This window comes from Hyaena hyaena, unplaced genomic scaffold, assembly GCF_003009895.1.
Source record: "Hyaena hyaena isolate Hyena2069 unplaced genomic scaffold, ASM300989v1 scaffold_296, whole genome shotgun sequence".
In the NCBI taxonomy this organism is placed as follows: domain Eukaryota; kingdom Metazoa; phylum Chordata; class Mammalia; order Carnivora; family Hyaenidae; genus Hyaena; species Hyaena hyaena.
Genome location: NW_024080931.1, coordinates 2,002,357 through 2,025,050, shown reverse-complemented (window position 1 = coordinate 2,025,050; position 22,694 = coordinate 2,002,357). Strand labels below are relative to the sequence as shown.

The 22,694-nt window shown below is 51.0% G+C and overlaps 1 protein-coding gene across 1 annotated transcript; it reads right to left on the bottom strand.

Annotated features, from left to right (window-relative positions):
* Positions 1 to 2,186: 2,186 nt before the first annotated feature.
* LOC120242066 (zinc finger protein 77-like) lies at positions 2,187 to 21,553 on the bottom strand. Its single transcript, XM_039247552.1, has 4 exons — positions 21,448 to 21,553; positions 5,971 to 6,097; positions 4,545 to 4,725; positions 2,187 to 4,152 (listed from the first exon to the last, which is right to left on the bottom strand). The coding sequence occupies exons 1-4, from the start codon at positions 21,448 to 21,450 to the stop codon at positions 2,457 to 2,459; spliced, it is 2,007 nt and encodes a 668-aa protein (XP_039103483.1). The 5' UTR covers positions 21,451 to 21,553; the 3' UTR covers positions 2,187 to 2,456.
* Between the last annotated feature and the right edge of the window lie 1,141 nt (positions 21,554 to 22,694).

The window sequence follows — 22,694 nt, the reverse complement described above, 5'->3', positions numbered from 1 at the left end:
CAGTTATGCCTGGAGCTCCATGTCATAACTCACTCTCACCACCACTAAGACTCACCACACCAACAACACTGTTTTTTTCTAGCTGTTGACAGACAAGTAGGGAAGATAAATGTGTCTGGCTCCCCTCCCACACTCTTGGGCTGCAAGACCATGACTATGGGAGGAGGCCACTACCATGAGGAGTAAATCATTTTTTACAATTTGTTCAATGTTTATTTATTTTCGAGAAAGAGACAGAGTACAAGAGGTGGAGGGGCAGAGAGAGAAGGAGGCATAGAAACCAAAGCAGGCTCCAGGCTCTGAGGTGTCAGCGTAGGGCCCAACGCAGGGCTCGAACCCACAAACTTTGAGATCATGACCTGAGCTGAAGTCAGATGCTCAACTGACTGAGCCACCCAGGTGCCCTATGAGTAAGTCATTTTAATTAAAAAATCAGGACAGCTATAGAGGAACTAAAGAAATACACATCAGTAGAAAAATGTCATAATGTGTATGTACTTAGTACTATTAACTAAGAATATATGTTTCTAAAAACGTAGGTGCCCGGGTGGCTCAGTTGGTTGAGCGCCCAACTTCAGCTCAGGTCATGATCTCATGGTTTGTGGGTTCAAGCCCCGCATCGGGCTCTGTGCTGACAGCTCAGAGCCTGGAGCCTGCTTTGAATTCTGTGTCTCCCTTGCTCTCTGCCCCTCCCCTGCTCACTCTGTCTTTTTCTTTCTCTCTCAAAAATGACTAAACGTTTAGAAAGAAGTATGCAAGAGATCTGAAAACATTGGTAATGAAATTTCTATGAAGCAATGTAGAGAACCATGTTTGACCAAAAAAAAAAAAAAAATCACATTGTTTTGAGTCGCATATTAAAAATGACAGAATTAAACACTGGGAAATCACACATCACAAGTCATCGAGCACACTGGGTTTCTCTCTTAGACAGCAGTCAGCTATAGGGGAAAACTCCCACAAACTGCCAAATACACTCACAGGTGCTAATTCCAATCATGGAACTATCCAGAAAGAAGTGGTGCAGGGTCAGTGCAGGCTTTCTACAGCACAACCAGGGACGGGGTTTCCTGCATCTGTGGCTGCAGCATTCAGCCTCTCAAGGGGTGGGGGTGGGGAGGACACAGCTGTGCCGAGAGGGACAAGGTGCTACCACAGAAATCACGTATGAGGTAAAGCATGAGGATTAAGGGGTCACAGGAGAGACATTACCAAAAATGACAGCCTGAAGAGACACCATGGACACAAAGGGTCACAGGGCAACACAAAGATCCGTGTGGACCAGAAAGCCAAGATGGTTCGTCACAGGACAGCTCGTGGAAGTCTCTGGAACGTGCCAACAAAAACTAACGTCAAACTTGTGTTCGGTTGGGGGCTGTTCCAGACGGCAGACCAGAAGCCAGGACGAAGCACTGGGACTCAGGCCCATCCGGGTCCCCATGCGTCTCTGTTCCCCGGCGGCACGGAAGGCCGGAGACTCGTGGTTCCTCACTGCTGCTCTCCGAGCCGCACAGCTTCCCTTCTCAGGGCCTTCCTTTCAGAGCCGCACGGAGAAGGACCCCGGGACACGCGGTCTCCCACCTCACCAGGCTCACAACGAAACCCAGCAGAACCAGCCAGACACCAGCCCTCATCTTCACGCCACAACAGTTCTCTTTTTATTTATTTATTTTGAAAGAGAGAGTTGTCAGGGCAGAGCCTGATGCAAGGATCAGTCCCACAAACCGCAAGATCATGACGTGAGCCAAAATCAAGAGTCAACGCTTAACCCACCGAGCCACCCAGGTGTCCCCAACAAGGTTTCTCTTCGTTAACTCAATGGGTCATGACTGATAAAAAACCAAGATCAAGGGCGATGAGTGGAGGTCAAACTACAAACATAATGAGGGGAGACTGTCCTCTCCCAACATCCTTGCATGTTTACTAACGTCCGTGGGGCACACGGGTGGGGCACGCAGCAGCAACAGCACATGTGGAGATCCAACTTTTGATAATAAAGACCACGAGGAGCAGCACATTCAGAGTCAGGAAATTCTAGTCTCTGCACCAGAGAACGAGCTATATGTACAGACCACTTATCACTCCTGGGTCCAGAAGATATCGTCATGGAAACGAGACACGTTTTCTAGAACCATACAATCTTTTCATGTCTGAGAAAACAAAATATATTTCATACAGAAAACGGGGAGAGTCAGCAATATTTTATCTTGGGTGTTCATATCAGCAGCATGCAGTGGAAATAAATACAGCAGAGATCCCTGTTACTCCCAAGCCCCTTGAGGCATAAACAAATTTATAACAAATAAATACTGCCGTCCAGCCCTGAGGTTTTATGTACAAAACAAATGAGGTGCTTTGCCTGAAGGTTCTCCAACATTCCTTACATACAGTACGTTTCCTGCCCGTGTGTCTGACTGGACTTAGAAGACAGGAGGGAAAACAGCCTGAATGTGTATTCAGGGTTTCTCCTCCGTGTGCGTCTTCACGTGCGCCCGCAGGTTTGTGGGATACCGGAAGGCCTTCCCGCAATGCGAACACTCATAGGGTCTCTCCCCCGTGTGCGTCCTCACGTGCGCCCGCAGGTTTGCGGGGTACCGGAAGGCCTTCCCACACTGCTGGCACTCATAGGGTCTCTCGCCTGTGTGCGTCCTCACGTGGACCCGCAGGTTTGCGGGACACCTGTAGGCCTTCCCGCACTGCTGGCACTCGTAGGGTCTCTCCCCCGTGTGTGTCCTCACATGAGCCCGCAGGTTCACAGGATACCAGAAGGCCTTGCCGCACTCCTTACACTCGTAGGGTTTCACTCCGTTGTGTTTCCTCGCGTGTACTTGCAGGGAGGAGTGACAGCTGAAGGCTTTCCCACAGTGCAGACACTCATAAGGTCTCTCCTCCGTGTGGGTCTTGACATGCGCCCGCAGGTTCGCGGGGTACCAGAAGGCTTTGCCGCACTGCTGACACTCATAGGGCTTCTCCTCACGGTGCGTTCTCACGTGCTTCTGCAAGGACGAGGACCAGCGGAAGGCCTTCCCGCACTGCGTACACTCGTAACGTTTCTCCAAGCTGTGTGCTCTCACGTGACCTTGGAGGGAGGAGTGGCGCGTGAAGGCTTTCCCACACTGCTGGCACTCAAAGGGTCTCTCCCCCGTGTGCGACCTCACGTGTTCCTGAAGAGACGTGGAACTGCTATACGCTTTCCCGCACTCCTTACACACGTAGGGTTTCACCCCACTGTGCATCCTCACGTGCCTCTGGAAATATCGGGGGTGTCTGAAAGCCTTCCCGCACTCCTTACACTCATAGGGCCTCTCTTCGCTGTGTGTTCTCACATGCTCCCGGAGGGATAAGGAACAACTATAGGCTTTCCCGCACGACGTACATTCATAGGGCTTCACTCCACTGTGCGTTCTTACATGTCTTCGAAAGTATTTGGGACAACTGAAGGCTTTCCCACACTGCTGACACAGGTACGGCCTCTCCCCGGTGTGCGTCATCATGTGTCCCTGCAGGGATGCAGGGTACTTGAATGTCTTGCCACACTCCTTACATTCGTAGGGCTTCTCTCCAGTGTGTGATCTCACGTGTTCTCGAAAATACGACAGGCAACTGTAGGCTCTCCCACATTCCCGACATTCATAGGGTCTCTCCCCAGTGTGAGTTCTCGCATGACGCGTAAGGTAAGAGAGATATAAGAAGGTTTTCCCACAAACGTCACACGTATGGATGCTCTGTCCACAGGGACCTTGCACGTGACCCTGAAAGGAGGCCGTGCAGGTGAAAGCTTTTCCACATTTCTTGCACTCCAGAGAGGTATTACTACTGAGACTCTTCGTATACGTCTCTGATGCCCTCCCAGTGTCCTGACCTTCACAGGGTTTCTCTACAAGGTCTGTGTCTATGTGAGGGCTGAGGCTCGCGATGGAGCTACAGGCCGGCCCACATTCCTCACCGGGACTAGGTTTGAGTCCTGGCTGGAATCTTCCTGGCTTCTCTAGGAAGGAACCATCTGCGAAGGCTTCTCTACACTTAGCGCATTCACAGGATTTGCCTCCAGTGGGACACCCCTCACGCACAGTAAGACTTGTAACCGGGTTCAGGGATTCTCCACATTGATCTCCTTCAATACGTTCACAGAGACTCTCCACCAAAGGACTTCTGTTCAAAATAGGAAGGCACAGGGTTAGGGGAGGATGCTTATAAGTGATCTCTCTACTAGTGCCCTACTGACGTTTGCTAACGGTTATTAGACTAGTAGTAGCCATTTCCACCGCCTACACTGCTGTCAAGTGGAAGAAGTTATATGCTAAGGAGAAGGGCCCAGAAATGCCCTAAGTGTCAGGGTTTCTTACATGTGGGTTCTCCTGATACACGTTTTTGAGCTGAATTATGTTTCTGACGATCAACATTGACATCACATTTATTAAGGTATTATATCGTGTAATTCCAACTACACAATTATTGGGCCAGGTTTATACTTTTCCTTTAATTTCAAGTTAGTTGATCAATCTGGGAAGATCCCCCTTTCTCCTGTGGGGAGAGGCACTCACCTCAAACGCCTCTCCTGGGATTGGGACTGATCGCCAATGTTATGAAACACCGGGTTTTCTCGAAAAAGAGCCCAGGGATCAGTTCTTGTAAATCTTACTATTTTCTCTTCACGGGATAGTTCATTCTCCAAAATATGCAGCTGAGTCCTTGGTCCATAAGTTTTAACTTGAGTGCAACAATCTGAAAGAATTGGGAGCATAATTTAAATTCTTGGGGATGATCTGATGGGTAAAGTAAGAAAACAGACCATGTGTTGATTTCTATTTATACACTGATCCCAACGTGAATGAAGTTCATCAGGAAGAATAGACACATGACAAAGGAAAATCCTGAGGACCCTAGTGATCTGGGGCTTTAGTAATAATGGGAAAACTGTGTCAAATGGCAGCCTGTTCATTCTGAAATATTTCAAAATAGATGAAGATTAATGTGGAAGTAAGTATTATCAGAAGAGCAAAGTAGGGGGCGCCTGGGTGGCTCAGTCAGTTGAGTGTCTGACCCTTGATTTCAGCTCAGGTCGTGATCTTGAGTTCCTGAGATTGAGCCCCACATCGGGCTGGGGCTCCTCGCTGAGTGTGGAGCGGGCTGGGGGTGTCTCTCTGCCCCTCCTGGACTTGTGTTCAGGTGCGCTCTATTTCTTGCTCTCTCTCAAAATAAATATTGAAAGAAAGAGAAGAAAAAAAATAAAGAAAAGAAGAACTTGGCAAGATAGACACAGCCACACACTACCTCTGTAAGGAACACAGAAAGGCTCACCACGTGCATGAGGATGGACGAAAAGTCCAACAGGAAAGTCCAGGTAAATGACAAACTTCCCCCTTCTCAAACACAGACTGAGTCTTGCTGCTACTGGGTATTTCCAAAGCCATTTTCTCCAGAACCTGATCCACCCGAGGGCTCCTGGACTGTTCCAAAGGCACAGAGGCCCTCACTGAAGCCTGCCTGCACTGTCCCAGCTGCCACTGGATGGACGGGTGGGTGGTGTGTGTGGCTGCTGGTCCTGCCGCTGGGGAACAGCTCAGCAGGAGGGAGGGTTTGTAGAGCCACAAGCAGTGTGGAAGGCAGGCTGTTTAGTCTGGTCTTCAAGGTCACTGAAGAGGACGAAGTGAGAGTTTACATGCAGGACGCTTACCATCAGACAGGTGTACTGCCCAGTGTACCTTCCACAGAGCAGCATTCCCTGCCCCAGGGCCACACTGGACACCGTCCTCACATGGATAAAATTAGAGAGTCTCAGACTTTGCAAGAGTAACAAAACTTTGGTGTTCCTGGAAAAGCTGTGTGACTCCAGGCAGGTTTCAAGAGGCTTGCACCATGTCTGTGTCTCCTCCAGCGTACTCCCGTTCCTCGGTCCCAGTAAAATCAGACAATTGTAAGAAACAGGTCTTCCCTACAAGACCAGTGAAGGGACGGGGCCATCCTTACCCACGGCGGCCAGGTTCCTGCACGTCTCCAGCATCACATCTCTGTAGAGCTTCCTCTGACCTTGATCCAGCAAAGCCCACTCTTCTGGGGTTAATTTCACAGCCACATCCTCAAAGACCACAGAGGCCTGAAACATACCACACACTCTACTGCAGCAAAGCTCCATCCTAACCCGTGTGTGTGGGAGGATGAAGGGTGACAGGCAGGGAGCTGCCCTCCATTCCTAGGACCCGAGTCACACGTGAGTAGATAGTGACAACACGCAAGCAGGTCCCCTGCAGTGCGCACAGCACGGGAAGGGCTGGAACCTGAAGCGCAGGGTGATGACAGCAGCTGACACAGACACACACGCCCAGTTTACTGAGTTATTTACACTGGAAAGGTCTGGGCGGACCACTACTGTACAGATTGAAACATGAAATATTTACTCGGACAACACAGAAAACAGAGGGCACACATTTGGCTTGTTCAATGATTTTCTGCCTCATCAGCTCCAAGAACTTGGACTAGAATGTCAGGACATTGCTGACACTTAGATCCCAGCAGCTCTTTCCCTGGAAAGAACAAGGTCAAGAAGCCTGGGGGTTTCCTTTCTCTTCTGACAGAGGCAGACATGGATCCTTTCCCTAAATTAGGTGGACTCTGGGCACAGACACAGGCCAGGGCCTGGGCGCCTGGCACACCTGGTGTGTAAGCTGAGTTCTGGTTGCTGAAGAAGCTCGGGTGTAAGCAGGGGCTCTGACTCAGGGCCCATAATTCAAGTAAAAGAGCACCAGAAGAAAGTGTCCCTGAGGGATTTATGGGGACAGAGCCAGTGACGGCTTTAATGGAGAAAGAAAACAAAGGCTAATTCATAACTTTAGAGCAACAAAGGTTGACATCGCACTCGTGAAATACACAGTAAAAAAATTATTTTCTTCAAAAAATCAGAGATTGTTCAAACACAAAGTACGTTCTCAAAACTTAATGGAAAAAAAAATTCCAACGGTATCACCTAAAAGAAGGAAAATTCTATGTAAACTGGGGTTGTATCCAGGGTTTGCTTATCACACACCTGCTAAGTCAGGTTTTAAATATGCCTTAAAATTTAACACGACAACCATAAAAAGTAAGAGACAATAATATAAAAATACATATGATTGAATAATGAGCAAAGAAAGTGAGTGGACACTTCTCCAAAGAACAATGCAAATAGCCATTAGGTCGCTGAAACGATGCTAGACATTCGTCACGAGGGACTCGCACCTCGAACTACCGGCAGATGCCCTCGGCCCCCACCTGACTGGCTATGAAGACGCACCAGGAAGCGCGGGCGAGGCCGTGAGCAGGGCGAACTCGCGTCCGTCTATCCTGCTGCGGGTGTAAGAGGGGCAGCCGCTTGGGGGGAGTCTGGCGGCCCCTCAGAATGAGGACCGTGGAGGCCCCATGCCACACGCCAGTTCCGCTCCTCGATCCACCTGCCCCAGACCAGGGAGGACGCGCCCTCACACACACGTGTGCGCACGCACTCTCCGTGGCACGACTGCTGATCGCCGACAGGGAGAACCACCCAGAAGCCCTGCACCTCTTCGACGCTGAGAGAAGGAGACACGACTGAGGTGGAGTCAGGAGTCCACAGGGGAGGCTCCCAGACCTGCGGCTCCGGGCCAAGCGCAGACACAGCCGAGAGACGACCCGGCACACCCATAATGCACCACTGTTCAGGCAGGAGGAAGGAAGATTGTTTCCTCGGGTGGCAACAGCCCAGCGCTTGGGCTGAGACGGTCACAGTCCAGCCAATGAGAGCGAGCCACAGCTCAGACAATGAGAGACAGTCACAGTCTGGCCAATGAGAAGCCACTACACGTGGAACCCGTTTGTCCCAATGGACTTCCGGTTTGGCAGAGCCCCTCCCAACGCCTCCTCTCCTCTAGAAAAGGGCGGTCCTCCCCTTGTTCCTCCCTTTCTTCTTCAGACTTGCCTGTGATTTTGCTGGAGCTTCCGTGTCCCAAATTCCAATTCTCTGCTATTCCCAGATAAGCCATTTTGGGCTTATTTTTAAGGTTCACATTGCATGACGATCAGTCTGTTCATGACAATTAAAATCACCTCCAAGTTCTCTTTAAAGGAAATTATTTTCTTCCTGTAGATAAGGAATCCACCCAGGTAGCATCTAAGTCTATGTTTATTAAAGGGCAGAACCAGTAATCTTTCTCTTTTCATAAAAAGGACCAGGATAGAACGGGAAGATGCGTCCACTGCGGATTTAGTTTGGCAAGCAGCTCACATACATCCTTGATGAGTCACCTAAAAGACCACTAAATTGTTTTTTAACTTACTGGTTTATTTTTTTAATTGCTTAATGTTTATTTTTCAGAGAGAAAGACTGAGCATGAGCAGGGGAAGGGCAGAGAGAGAGGGAGACACAAAATCCGAAGCAGTCTCTAGGCACTGAGCTGTCAGCACAGAGCTCAACACAGGGCTCAAACCCATAAACCGTGAGATCATGACCTAAGCCAATGTCAGATGCTTAACTGACTGAGCCACCCAGGCTCCCCATTACTTGTCTAATTTCTTAAGTAGACTCCATGCCCACGTGGGGCTTCAACTCATGACCCTGAGATCAAGAATAGCATGCTCTACCGAGTGAGCCAAGCAGGTACTCCAAAACCACTAAAATTCTTTATTTTTTATACTTAAAAAATTATTTATTTATTTATGAGAGAAAGAGCATAAACAGGGGAGGGTCAGAGAGAGAGGGAGACACAGAATCTGAAGCACGCTCCAGGCTCTGAGCTGGCTGTCAGCACAGAGCCCGATGCGGGGCTCGAACCCACAAACCACAAGATCATGACCTGAGTCGAAGTCGGACGCTAACCCACTGAGCCACTCCGGTGCCCCAAAACCACTAAAATTCTTAACTTTCAATTCTGGCAAATGGAGGGTCCTAAATAAAACCAAAAACTAACCAGATTCTCCTATTCTTGCAGAGGGCCAGGACACTGGAAAAAAGACTGCTTGCTACCAGTTGAAGTGCTCCCACACCCGCATCCCTCCAGCTGGCCTTTACAATGTCCTCCTCATTCCCAGTGACGGGGTTCCAGGGAACCGCAGGGGCTCTTCCTAGTCCTCCCTCATAAGCAGCTCAAAGAAACCATTCTCCACGCGGGGAATGAATTTCTGTCCTGTTGACCGGAGAGTTACACTCTTGGTGCCCAACTCCCTGCTGTAACGTAGCCTCTGCCTGGAAGGCCTGAAACAGTTCCAATAGTGGGGGGGGGGGGATCCTCTAATAAACCTCAACAGGGGGCACCTGGGTGGCTTAGTCGGTTGAGCGTCCGACTTTCGCTTAGGTCATGATCTCGCAGTTCGTGGGTTCGAGCCCCGTGTCAGGCTCTGTGCTGACTGCCAGCTCAGAGCCTGGAGCCTGTTTCAGAGTCTGTGACTCCCTCTCTCTCTGACCCTCCCCTGCTCACACTGTCTCTCTCTCTCTCTCTCTCTCTCCTAGAAATAAATAAAAAACATTAAAAATTAAAAAAAAAAACACAAAAACTCAACAGGTTCCTGTCTCTGAAGCCACTCTCTTTTGTCTAGATCTTTTGAGGGATAGCTCCTAAACCCTTATTCGACAAAGAGGAAATAATTCTAGAATTTGAAAACAATAATCGAAATAGGCAACCAAAGGAAAAATATGGTCATTCCACATCTTCTATCTGCTCCATCCCTGATCCACTCTAGTGGAATCTGGGGCTGCTGATCATCTATCTCGACCATATCACCTACCATCCTCTTTCTGGGCAAAATTCTTAAATGATCTATATTGGCAGAATCCACACTGCACCTCCCTTCAAGATTCAAACAAATCCCAGGGCGCCTGGGTGGATCAGTCAGTTGAGCAGCCGACTTTGGCTCAGGTCATGATCTCGTCGTCTGTGAGTTTGGGCCCCGCATTGGGCTCTGTGCTGACAGCTGGGAGCCTGGAGTCTGCTTTGGATTCTGTGTGTGCCTCTCCCCCTCCCTCATTCATGCACACACGCTCTCTGTCTCTCAAAAATGAATAAACATTTTTAAAAAAAAAGATTAAAATAGATCTCTCAAAGAGTCTCCTTGCAATTAATCAATACCTATAAATGAAAAAACTCTTGGGGCACACGGGTGGCTCAGTTGGTTAAGTGTCCGACTCTTGATTTCAGCTCAGGTCATGATCTCACGGGTTCGTGAGTTTGCACCCCATACTGGGCTTCACAGGGACAGCGCGAAGCCTGCTTGGAATTCTTTCTCTCCCTCTCCACACACTCCTCCCCTATGTGCACACGTTCCCTCTCTCTCAAAATTAGTAATTTTAAAAATTTATTTAAAAAAAAAAAAAAGCTCCTTACGGCATCAAGTCCTTAATAGAAAATTACAAGCCTCGGAGGCCCATTGTCCTCTACACTAATCCCTGTAATGGCCTCTGTTTTTTTTTTTTAATTTTTTATATCTTTATCTTATTTTGAGAGACAGAGAGTGAGTGGGGGAGGGGCAGAGAGAGAGAGGGAGACACAGAGTCCGAAGCAGGCTCCAGGCTCTGAGCTGTCAGCACAGAACCCGATGTGGGGCTCGAACCCATGGACTGTGAGATCATGACCTGAGCTGAAGTCTGACACTTAACTGACTGAGCCACCCAGGCGTCCCTGTAATGGCCTGTTTTTACTGGTGTGAAAACCCCACGGCTGAAAATGAAGGTGTGTTGGGAACCTCTGAGCAATATCCACCACTGTTACCCCTTGGTACCCTGTTCTTCCAATCCCCATAAACCAGCGACTCCATTCCTACTGTATGCAAATTCCAGGAGAAATACAGGACTCCAGGTTTTTATCCACAGAATAAAAAAATTTCCCCAAGTCTGAAAACGGCCAATGTTTGATTGGCTACTTTCAGATCTAGAGTCCTAGTTCAGAACCATCATGCAATTTGGAATTTCCATGTTACTTTTGCTTTCACAGCTGTTACCTGCCAAAACGCTGTAAGACTGACTCCGCCAATAAGGAGATAATCTCCAACTCTTACGATCTTGATAAATACAGACTGGAGATGAGAAGTGCCTGACACTCCTCCGCTCTAATCTTTGTTACTCACATGTGGCCTTAACCGGTTTCCAATGGCTACGTGGTTTCCCTATGACGTGAGACACGACCATCAGGGAAGGTCCTTCCTGGCACCAAGGAACAAACCCACTAAATATGGTAACCTGACTCTTAATGATGCATTTGAGACAAGGTCCTTATCAAATGGGGGAAATGTGAGAATATAGAGAAATCTTGTTAAGAACGGAGTCAGAAGGCCAGCTGGATTCCGACACCCTCCGGCTCATGATCAACTGCAGACCCAAGAGCAAGACGACCTTGCAGTTACAAGTGGATATCACTTTACTAGCACAACAGGAGAAAGATTATTTCTCGGTGTGGCGACAGCCCAGCCAATGGGAGATAGCCACAGCCCCACCAATCAGAAAGGCCACAGTCGAGCTAAGGAGAAGCCACGATACTTCCCAGCCCACTTTGTTCCAAAGGACTTTTTGTTTACCACACCCCCCACCCAAATTCCCAGTCTGTTCTATAAAAGAGCCTCCTCTCAGGTTTGTCTTTGGTCTCGCTGTAGCCTGCTTTTCCGAGCTGCAATTCTCACCTAATCTAGGATGAACCCATTTTTACTGGTTAAATACTGAGTTGTACTTTGGGTTTTTTTTTTTTTAATGTTTTATTTATTTCTGAGAGAGAGAGACAGTGTGAGCAGGGGAGGGTCACAGAGAGAGGGAGACACAGAATTCGAAGCAGGCTCCAGGCTCTGAGTGGGATGTCAGCAGAGGCGGATGCGGGGCTCGAACCCACGAACCATGAGATCATGACCTGAGCCACAGTCAGACGCTTAACTGACTGAGCCACCCAGGTGCCCCTAATGAGTTTTACTTTGAAGGTCAACAACTCATTTCAATAGCAAAATGCCCACTGTGTATTCAAACAATGGAATATTATTCAGCAGTGCGCACAATGAAGTACTGATCTAGGTACTGATTCACAAAATCAATGAGCCTCGAGAACATTAACAGACTTCACAAAGACTACACAGAGCAGGACACCATTCATGTAGAATGTACAGAATCAGCAAATCAACAAAGAGAAAGAGTAGGAAATTGTCTAGAACCCAGGGTAGGGATACCCTAGAATGGGGAGTGACTACCCACTGATGCAAATTATCTTCATGGAATGATTAAAATGTCTTAAAATGAGAAAGAATGGTTGAACAGTTGTGTAAATGCCAATTAAATACCACTGAGTTTTATACTTTAAGCAGATAATCTTCGTGGTACAGAACCTATACCATTAAAGCTGTTTTTAAAAAGTCACAGAAGCCGGGGCGCCTGGGTGGCTCAGTCGATTAAGCATCCGACTTCGGGTCAGGTCATAATATTGCGGTTCGTGGGTTCAAGCCCTGCATCAGCCTCTGTGCTGACAGCTCAGGGCCTGGAGCCTGCTTCTGATTCTGTCTCCCTCTCTCTCTGACCCTCCCCTGCTCATGCTGTCCCCGTCTCTTAGAAAGAAGTAAAACATTAAAAAAAATTTTTTTTAAGTCACAGAAGCTAAAAATATATCCTTTTTAATCTTTTGGCAATTATAATCAAAACCCACAGAAGTCAGGCCAATAAAGGAAGTATGAGAAAAAACCAAAATTACAGTTTCAGAGGTGAAGCCGATTGAGAAAGATATTACAGGCATTTTAGAAGAAAAGGAATGAATGTATACAAATTGGAAGCATACCTGAGATGATGCAAGGTAACAGCACCTGAGGGTGTCCTTGGTGATTAAAGAAATGAAATCCTGTAGATCCAACTACCCCCACACTCTAAACGTAAACCTCAAATGCTCCGTGAGCCAAGAACCATGTATTTTAACCTTGTTGATTCCCAACTGTAGAAAGGAATCACAGGGTATTACCAACACGGGAAAAGGATGATTCAAATAGTATCAAAATGCAACATGAATACAAGCAAATGTGGTTTTTTTTCATTCTTTTTTAGTGCTTATTTCTTATTTTCAAGACAGAGTGTGTGAGCGGGGGAGGGGCAGAGAGAGAGGGAGACCCAGAATCCAAAGCGGGCATCGAACTCTTGAACCGCAAGATCATGACCTAAGCTGAAGTTGGAGGCTTAGCCGACTGAGCCTCCCAGGCGCCCAAGGCTAAATAAAGTCTCTTTAGAAGTTCGAAACCTTATACATAAATGTAGCAGTAACATTCGAAAACAACACCAAGTCTGTTTTATTCCAGAAACGCAACACGGATTAAACACTGATTCTTCAAGGAGTATAACTGACGCCACGAATGAAAAAAAGACAAACCAACCACAGGCTTCCAACCCATAGGTGCTGGGGACATGCCTGCCTCATGTCCCCACACGAGTGACACACTGGCTTACAGGCCAGATGCAAACACGCACCGTCAGAAAAGCATGGTGTCCACGCTGAATCTAGAGCCGACTCCCTATCTGGTGGGGAAATGTGAAAGGTCCGCTCCGAGGTCAGGAAGACTGAGATCGCATACGGACAGGCCTGCGAAGGCTTGGCCAGCGCTGCAACCGAAAACAAGAAATTGGCAGGGGCGCCTGGGGGCTCAGTCGGTTAAGGGTCTGACTCTTCATTTCGGCTCAGGTCCTGATCTCGCGGTTCGTGAGTTCAAGCCCCACACTGGGCTCTCTGTGCTGTCAGCATGGAAGCTGCTTTGGATCCTCTGTTTTCCTCTCTCTCCCTGCCCCTCATGATCTTTCTCTCCAAAATAAAACATTAAAAAAAAAAAAAAAGGCAGTCTGCCAAATGCATTTGAGGAGGAGGGCTGGCTGCCCTTCAGAACACGCCCCTGCCGTATGTGCCAGGAGGGGACCGGGAGACGCCTTCACGTGTCACTTTGCATCGCTGGCGACGAGGAGTTTAATAAATCCCTCTTTACTGCCTCCTCTGTGCCTTTAGTTGTTAGATAAGTGAGGTTTTCTAAATGGATTAGAAACCACATTTTATTTTATTTTTTTAAAATATTTTATTTATTTCTTAAATATTTTATATTTTTTTATTTTTATTTTTATTTCTAGGAGAGAGAGACACAGTGTGAGCAGAGGAGGGTCAGAGAGAGAGGGAGACAGACCCTGAAACAGGCTCCAGGCTCTGAGCTGGCAGTCAGCACAGAGCCCGACGCGGGGCTCGAACCCACGAACCGCGAGATCATGACCTAAGCGAAAGTCGGACGCTTAACTGACTAAGCCACCCAGGCGCCCCCTGAAACCACATTTTAAATCTGGTTTCTTTTCGGAGTCTGTTCAAGCATCCAAATGTGCCCTCACCCCGAGCTACCAGTAATGATAGGCGCAGAAAGCTCTCTACTGCTGAAATGTGGTACGTGCTTGACATTTTATAATCATTTACAGGGGCATCTGGCTGGCTCAGTTGGCTATTTTATTCATCTTGGCTCCAAGATAAATAAAAACATTTAATAAGTTTAATTTTATAATCATGTATAGAGCAAACTACAATGTAGTTTCACCTAAAGAAAATATTGTAACCAAAACACCATTGGTAACAAAAAAAATTTTTCCTTTACTTCTAACTCAAATGATTGTGGAGGTCATGCCCAAAAAGAATAGAAAGCTAATCACAGAATCCGATTTTTAAAAATTTTTTAAAATTCTTTTTAACCTTTTACTTATTTCTGAGAGAAAGACAGCGTGAGCAGGGAAGGGTCAGAGAGAGAGGGAGACACAGAATCTGAAACAGGCTCCAGATTCTGAGCTGGCTGTCTGTGTGAGCACAGAGCCCGACATGGGGCTTGAACCCTCGAACCATGAGATCATGGTTTGACCATGAGACCTAAGCCGAAATCGACATCCAACCGACTGAGCCACCCAGGTGCCCCCACAATCGGATTTTTAGTTTCCAGAAGGCAAACTCATAAAAATAAATCTCAGGGCACAATGAGTCACTAGAAACAAGCAGCTGAAATTAAATATTACAAATAGACTTTTTAACATTAGCCTTTATAGGCTAATGTTAGCCTTTATACCTGCGATTAAACTAACCTTCCTCACGTCCTAAAACATGTCTAACGGAGAGTATTAGTTAACTTTTTAAAAAAATTTTTATGTTTTATTTATTTTTCAGAGAGAGAGAGAGACAGCATGAGCAGGGGAGGGTCAGAGAGAGAGGGAGACACAGAATCTGAAGCATCTCCAGGCTCTGAGCTAGCTGTCAGCACAGAGCCTGACGCGGGGCTCGAACCCACGAACCGTGAAATCATGACCTGAGCCGAAGTTGGATGCTCAACCGAGCCCCCCCAGGCCCCCCTGAATATCTTTTATTTAACCCTTGGCTCGCCATTGTTCCCAACCTCCAGCACCAGTGAGATCCATTCCCAGGGAGAGCAGTTTTTTACTATAACTACCCTACGCAACGCGTTTTCGTATTCCAGTAGGGATGGCCAATAGGTCTGCTTTGACTTAAAGAACAGAAACACACCAGGGCACTCCCGCCCAGGGCGCCCAGGCGTTCTTATTTTTCCTTGAATCTTAAAGGCTGATCTGGATGATGGAAAAGCTCTTGCAGGCTCTGCTCTGGGACGACAGGGAGAGGACTTCAGGCTCTGCTCCCCTTCTCAGACCCCTTCACAGGAAGACAGAATCCACCTGTTACATCTTTTTGCCTGAACAGGCCGGGACGCCTCTAAGGAAATACTGCCCATTGCTCAAACTCAGGATCGACACGTAGGGCGTCTGATCCGGGAACGAGCATGACATGTGGACCCACGTGAAACTCCTCACGTCTGCTCAGCACGGACACATCTCCTTCCGACTTTTCGTGCAAAGAGACAGAAAGCGCCTCTCGCTGAGGCACAGACTCCGTGGTTTACTGACGGCTTATTTACAAACAGAAAATGGGAAATACGGCGCTGGGGATGCGACTGCAAGTCCCTTGAGATCACGGAGCAGCACTTAACATTGGCTACTTGTGCTCAACACGCTGAACGAGCCGCCCTTCCTCCAGCCTTGTACCTTCGCCAAGGGTAAAACCCACAAATGTGCGTAAGGACAGTCGTCGCCATGCCTGTAAGGGAGCTCATGACCCTGGGCTATTAGGGAGACAAGGGGATGTCCTTACTCACATGAGGATCACTTAAAAATGGCTCCTCTGTCCCAAATTTATTACATGCCCTCCTTGAACTGGCTTCCCTGGCATTATAAAGGGTCCTGACTCCAGATGGGACTCCCTGGAGGCCAAAAGAAGCCATTTTTGCTGATTTTTTGTTTTCAAAACAAAGACAAACACAAAAACAAAAAAGAAAGAAAAGAAAAGCAGCTCAAGAAAGCCAAAAGGCAAACCTCTGTCTTGGTCCAAAGGAATGTTCTTCCCAAATAATACTTCGGAGATTTGCTAAGAGACACCCTACAACTGGCCCCATGAGGGATAAGCAACACTGGAAGTCTAATAACGGTGACTTCAGTAAAAAGGGACAACTCTGGTTTGGACCAGTTAACCGTCCAGCCCTCCCAGAGACGCTCCAATTTCCACTGCTCACCGCTGGACATGCATGAAACCACAGGCCCGAAACAACACGGTATGTTCAATCACAATCCCAAGCGTTAGTGGAGAAAGACTGATCAGCCACAGAAGGCGCCCACTCCTGGTCCCGCCTGTCCGAGTACAACCCAGGAAGCCTGTTCCCACGAACGGATTTGACACAGCCCCTCCCTCACCGACAGGAAGAGGCGTTAGTCACGGTGCATGTGGTATCTCGCTGGACGGGGCCTCAGTGGGGAACTGGCAGCCCTGCGTGCGCAGCACCTCTCAAACGTCAGGGGGACCGGGGGACCCAGTCTACCAGCCAGGTGCTTCAACAGGTCTTTTCTGTTCGTTTGACACCTTCACTGTAAGTACCAACCCCCACGCGCAGGCTCAGCTGAACACACTGATGGTACTACTGACACTCAATGGACAGTGTACACACCCCCCCACACGCACACAAACACCGTGTCCAAAAGCACTGGGCTTGGTCCTTGTAAATCTCACACCCACCCTCCAGAGCCCCCAGACCCCCACCCTGAGATATCCCAGCACGTCCACCGCACCAGCCCCTGCTCCCTCGACCCCCCGTTGACAAAAGGACATGTACACCAATTCTGGAAAAGAGCACTCACCCACCTGACCGCTTTATTTATTTTTAAATTTTTTTAGTGTTTTATTTATTTCTGAGAGAGAGAGACAGCGTGAGCGGGGGGTGGGGGGGTCAGAGAGAGAGAGGAGGAGGACACAGAATCTGAAACAGGCTCCAGGCTCTGAGCTGTCAGCACAGAGCCTGACGTGGGCCTCAAACCCACGAACTTTGAGATCACGACCTGAGCCGAAGCTGGATGCTTATCCAACTGAGCCACCCAGGCGCCCCATGACAGTTTTATTTTTAAAGTCACCGGTAATTACGGGCGCCTGGGTGCCTCAGTCAGTTGAGCGTCTAACTTCCACTCAGGCCATGATCTCATAGTTCGTGGGTTCGAGCCCCGCGTCGGGCTCTGTGCTGACGGTGTGAAACCTGCTTCAGATTCTCTGTCTCCCTCTCTCTCTGCCCCTCCCCTGATCATGCACTCTGTCTCAAAAATAAAACAGTAAAAAATATTTTAAATTACCAGTTATTAGAACACTTGGCATCAACAGACAAACACACTGATGGGACACGGAATGTATGACAGGCGTCCCCGATTTAGGTGAGTGGATGTACACCCAGAAGGTGCCGCGGGGCAGCAGTAGAGACGGGGACACCAGGACACACGGGCCAGCAAAGCCTGGTTATCTGCAGGGGAAACGAATCCTTTCCCTCGTCAGCTTCACAGATGATAACAGAGTCCTGTGGACTTAACTGTCGTGGAAACAAGTGGAACACACAGAGAGAAAGTTCCAGCATGTGTAATTATGACTGGACCTATGGACTTTTTTCACAGAACAAATGAAGGTCGTCTACACAGGAAGAGATGGGGAAGTTCAAGTCCACTAACAACGTGAGGGGTCCATCCATGCAGACACAGAGAGGTGATACATACACCCTGACCGGGAGAGAACACTCACAACACGCAGAAATGAAACAGCACGAATGTCCACAGGACGTGAAGGAAACAGAACATCAGGAAGCAGACGCGTGAATTACAGGGGACAACACGCTGGAAACGTGTCCACAGAAAAGAGACCCGCCCGTGAGAAATGCTCACCCTGTGGAAGTCAGAAAATTCATGTGTGACGTCAAGGAGTTGTGTGTCACACACTCGAGCTGGACACAGGAAGCCACAAGTGACAGGACCCAGCACAGACGTGAGGCTCACACTCTGCACCTGCTTCCTGCTAACCTGTAACTTACTCCCGAGCTGCAATATGCAATGTCCCCCAGCGCGGAGATGCTTATGGGGCATTTACCCTGGAGATGGGGCCACACTGCCCGCAGCAGCAGAGCTGACAGAAGGAAAATATGAACTGGGGACCCCCACGCCCCAGCATCCTGGGATGGAGGGGTTCCCTGGGTGACCCGAGCCCCAGGCACCCGCCCGAGTGACACAGACGAGCCCTGGGAGCCCCACGGCAGCCACGACATCACCGGTCGCACAGCTGACAATCCCCCATCGCACCTGCAACAGAGACCCAGGCAAGTGACTCGCTGCTTGAGGGTGACCACACAGAAAGCTGCAGAAAGAGGAATGGGCCGAAGGACAAAAGTGCTAAGTGTCACCCACACCGGACTCCTGGGGCAGCGAGATCCTCTTGAGGAACACCGGGCTGAGCAGCAGAGCGGGACACGCTCAGATCGGCCGCCCCCGGCGCCCACACCGCACACGACACCCCACGGCAGAGGGTCACACCCGGTCCCACATGGGGGCCCAGCTCTCCCTGCTGACACAGGTCCTCCAGGAAAGAGGGAGGGGACCCCAAGCCCCAGTGGAATGAAACCTGGAGCCCCAATTCTCCCCAGGAAAGAAACCCTCCCAGGCTAGGATCTGACCCCTAAACACTCTGCGTTCATGACCCTTCCACCAGCACTTGACCCCGAGGAGCCTTCCCTCAGTCCACCTGCACAGAATTCGTTTCCACAGATGCCACTTAGCCCCTCAGCCCCACGGATGATGCCAACACCAGTCCTCGGGAGACCCCCCCCCCAAGGCGACCCCAGGTCACGCCCTGCACTGTGTCTCCTGCTCGGGCCCTGCGACCTGTCTGGGCGGCCACAGTGCCTTCCACACTCATCCCGGGGGCTGGAGGCCACCTGCAGGCGAGAGAGACCCCACACACCTTCCCTCACCTCCCACCAGGCCCAGCTCGGGGGGCCACTGGTCGCCAGCCCAGGGGAGACCCCGGCTTTCAGCGCCCTGGGTCACCTGAATGACATGAGGACCCCAACCTGGCGTGGGGAGAACCGGGTGCAGCATCGCGGCCTCCACCCTGCGCTCAGGGCTACAGTGGGAGCGGCGGCCCCAGGGCTCTGGGCGGGTCACGCGAATGGAAGCGGTTTCTCCCTTTCAGAGAACAGGGACCTGGTACCCTTACACGTGACCTGTCTCAGTTCACAGGATGTGTGTGCGTCTGTGACTCCACCCAGCTGCCATGGAGGTGCGGCGCCCCCGCCTGTGCCCCCAACCCTAAGGGAGAAGGACGATTTCTGTCCTGAGACACGTGTCCCCAGGGGACATTCTCTGGATGAAGCCCAGAGTGACCGAGTCAGCAGGGACAGGAACGACCTGCCACCCTTAGTACCCTCTGCGCTGAAGGGCAAGGAAGGAGGCAGAAACTCAGGCGTTTGCACCTGCTGAACGGGAGGCCGGCGGAAGACAGGGCCATCGGCGCTGAGCTGGACAGGGACAGCGCTGCTCACAGGGGACAGGGGACACACGCAGGTGCCTACCTGAGCCCTGTGCTCCGGGGAAAACCTCAGTGGCAGGTGTAAGGCAGCCCCTCCCCCACCCCGCTGGGGTCTGGGAACCAGCAGGCTGCAGACAGGGCCCCTCCCCCGTCAGACCAGGAGAAGCCTCCCAGGGACGTCCCCGGGTTCACCCACGACAGGGCCCCGCGCGGACCCCCCCCCAATCCACACTGTGCCGCACCCACCATCAGCTCAGCTGCGCGTCCCCATGACCAAGGGGCACAACGTGCCGGCTGCTCCCCCGCTGGTTTGGCTTCTCTCCTCCTCCGGACCCTGGACGTGGGCCTGTCTCAGCCTGAGCCCCACACAGCCCCTCCTGGGGACACGGGGACAGGCTGGCCTCAGGGAACGTGCGCGTCAGCACCACACCTGCTCACGCCTGTGTCCTTCCTCCTCACCTCTTCGATGCGACTTGAGACGCTCAGGTCTTATGCCCACAGCGTCCTGCCTGTCGCCGCAGCCGCGCCCCGAGTGCCACAGTCCCCGGCCGCCCAGCCTCTGCAATCGTTCCCCTCAATACACGTCTCTCCTTATTCAGATTCTTCATTTGACACTGGTTTGACCCACCGCCCCTTTGCTGCCCAAACTTCACCCAGGCCCCTGTCCTGCCCCCAGGCCCCTGACTTTGCTCCCCATCCGCACCCGGTCAGCCGGGCAGAACAAGCACCGAGCTGCCCACCCGAGCAAAGAAACCTCTGAGCACAGGGAGCCCGTTCCTGCCACACATCTTTCGGCCACTGCTCCTCACCCTGAAAGCCCGGTTCTGAGTGACTGGAGGCGCTGGGGGAGGGGGTCTTCCCGTCACCCCTGCCGCGGTCTTCGGAATGTTAAAAACAAGACAACACAGCCAAAATGGAGTCCCTCACACTAAACTCCTCGTCACCAAACCAAGAGTTACCTTAATTGCAGTTTCGGCCTCTCCCAGAAATGGAATCTTAAAACCAGTCAATCAGGAACGACCTGGTCAGCACGACTGAGGTCGCCCGGCTGCTAGACCCCTGCCATCCCGGAAGGAAAGGTGGCCTCCCACCATCCATCCACTTGGTGTCTAACAGAACTTCCTGTCCCCACTCCTGCCTGGGAGCCTTTCATTTTGTGCAGCTCCTCCGAGCTCCCTTGTATCCGCGAGATGGCATGCTGCCCGCCTCATGAATCATTGAATAAAGCCAATTACTCAGCTGAATTTTGCTCTTTAGCAGGAACAGCGTCTCCCTAACCGAGTACGGATTTCATTTTATGCCAGGTGGGGGTGGGGGTCTCCCACCTCAGCCACCCCCACTCGCCTCCAAGCCCTTGACCGCCGGCGCTGGGGTCCTCCCAACCTCGCTTCGGACCCCCACCCAAGGGCGACCCGGGTGGGGACCGGGAAGAGGAGGAAGGGACCAGACGCTGCCGCTCCACTCCCAGCCGAGGGCACAGACTCAGATCAGGACCCCCAGGGGCGGCGCCACCGGGGCCGGGGCCCCGTCCAGCCGGCTCCGACCGGTTGGAACCAGCCCCTCGGGGCTACGCCCGAACCCGCGCACTCACCATCTCTTCGCAGCCCGCTCCGGACTGTCCCGGCGTCCAGGCAGCGGCGGCGCGACCCGGGCCGTGAGACCGAGGAGACGCCGAGCGAGGCAGGTGCTCTCCGACGGAGGGCAGCCGGGCAGCCAGGGACTCGCCTCTGGAGCGCGCCCACCCCCCGCCCTGATTGGACCACGCTCCGGGCCCTTGCATTCTGATTGGCTCCTCTCCCGGCCCCGCCCCCTCAGAGTCCGGGACTGCGGATTCCCACCCACAGTGCCTCCGCGCCTCCGCACCGCCCCTGCCACCCCTGATTGGACAATCCTCCCAGACCCTGCCCCCTGCGTCCTGAGTGACAGGTCGTTCGGACACACGTGGCTGACCAGCGTGGGCTCAGAGCAGAGACTGCTCCCAGCGGCCGCACCTCTGGCGCCTGCAGCTCGACCACCCTTCCTGCCTGCGACTTCCTCCTGGACCGTGAGATCCTGACTCAGTTTCCCTGCGGAGCGCCCCTTGTTGGGAGCTTGGACAGGAAGGGACAGACCGTAGGGGCTGGTGAGCCCTAGGGTCAGGGGTTGGCTGGTGGAGGGGGGGCGGGGGGGCGAGTTCAGGGCGGATCTGTGTTCTTTGTTTAAGAACAAAGATCCTCGTGGCGCCTGGGTGGCTCAGTCGGTTCAGCCTCTGACTTGGGCTCAGGTCATGATCTCACAGTTTGTCAGTTCGAGTTCTACGTCTGGCTTAGTGCTGACTACTCAGAGCCTGGAGCCTGCTTCGGATTCTGTGTCTCTGGCTCTACCTCTACCTCGCTCAAACTGTCTGCATCTCTCTCAAAAATAAATAAGCATTAAAAAAACTATTTACAAAAAAAGAACAAAGATCCTCAACAATAACGTCACTGCGTGCAGGGGAAGGGTCCCGTGGGCTTTGACCTGTGACCTTTCACACTAGGAGGCCCCGCCTCCTCTCCCTGCCCTCTACCTCTGGGACTTGAGGTCTGCAAACCTCAGCCCTGGGGACGTGGAGCTCCAGCCTGGTGCAGGACCCCCACGCCCCCCACCACTCAGCACGGCCACAGGGGTGGGATGTTGGAATTCTCAGGCCTGCATTTTACTTTTTTCCGTCAAGAAGCCCACAAGACTGTAAAGCAACCAAAAGCATTTATTTGGGGTTTCAGGGATTACAATCTGGGAGATCCAGAGTCAAAATCCAAAAAGTGCTCCAAAATGCTTGAAAGGCGTGCAGGCTTATAAGGGCAAAAAAAAAAAAAAAAA

What these genes read in the sequence shown, in the direction of transcription:
- LOC120242066 (XM_039247552.1), bottom strand. An exon ending in CAGGAACCTGGCCGCCGTGG is followed by an intron (nt 4,726 to 5,970) that starts GTAAGGATGGCC and finishes CAATTCTTTCAG; the next exon opens with ATTGTTGCACTCAAGTTAAA. An exon ending in TCCCAGGAGAGGCGTTTGAG is followed by an intron (nt 4,153 to 4,544) that starts GTGAGTGCCTCT and finishes TATTTTGAACAG; the next exon opens with AAGTCCTTTGGTGGAGAGTC.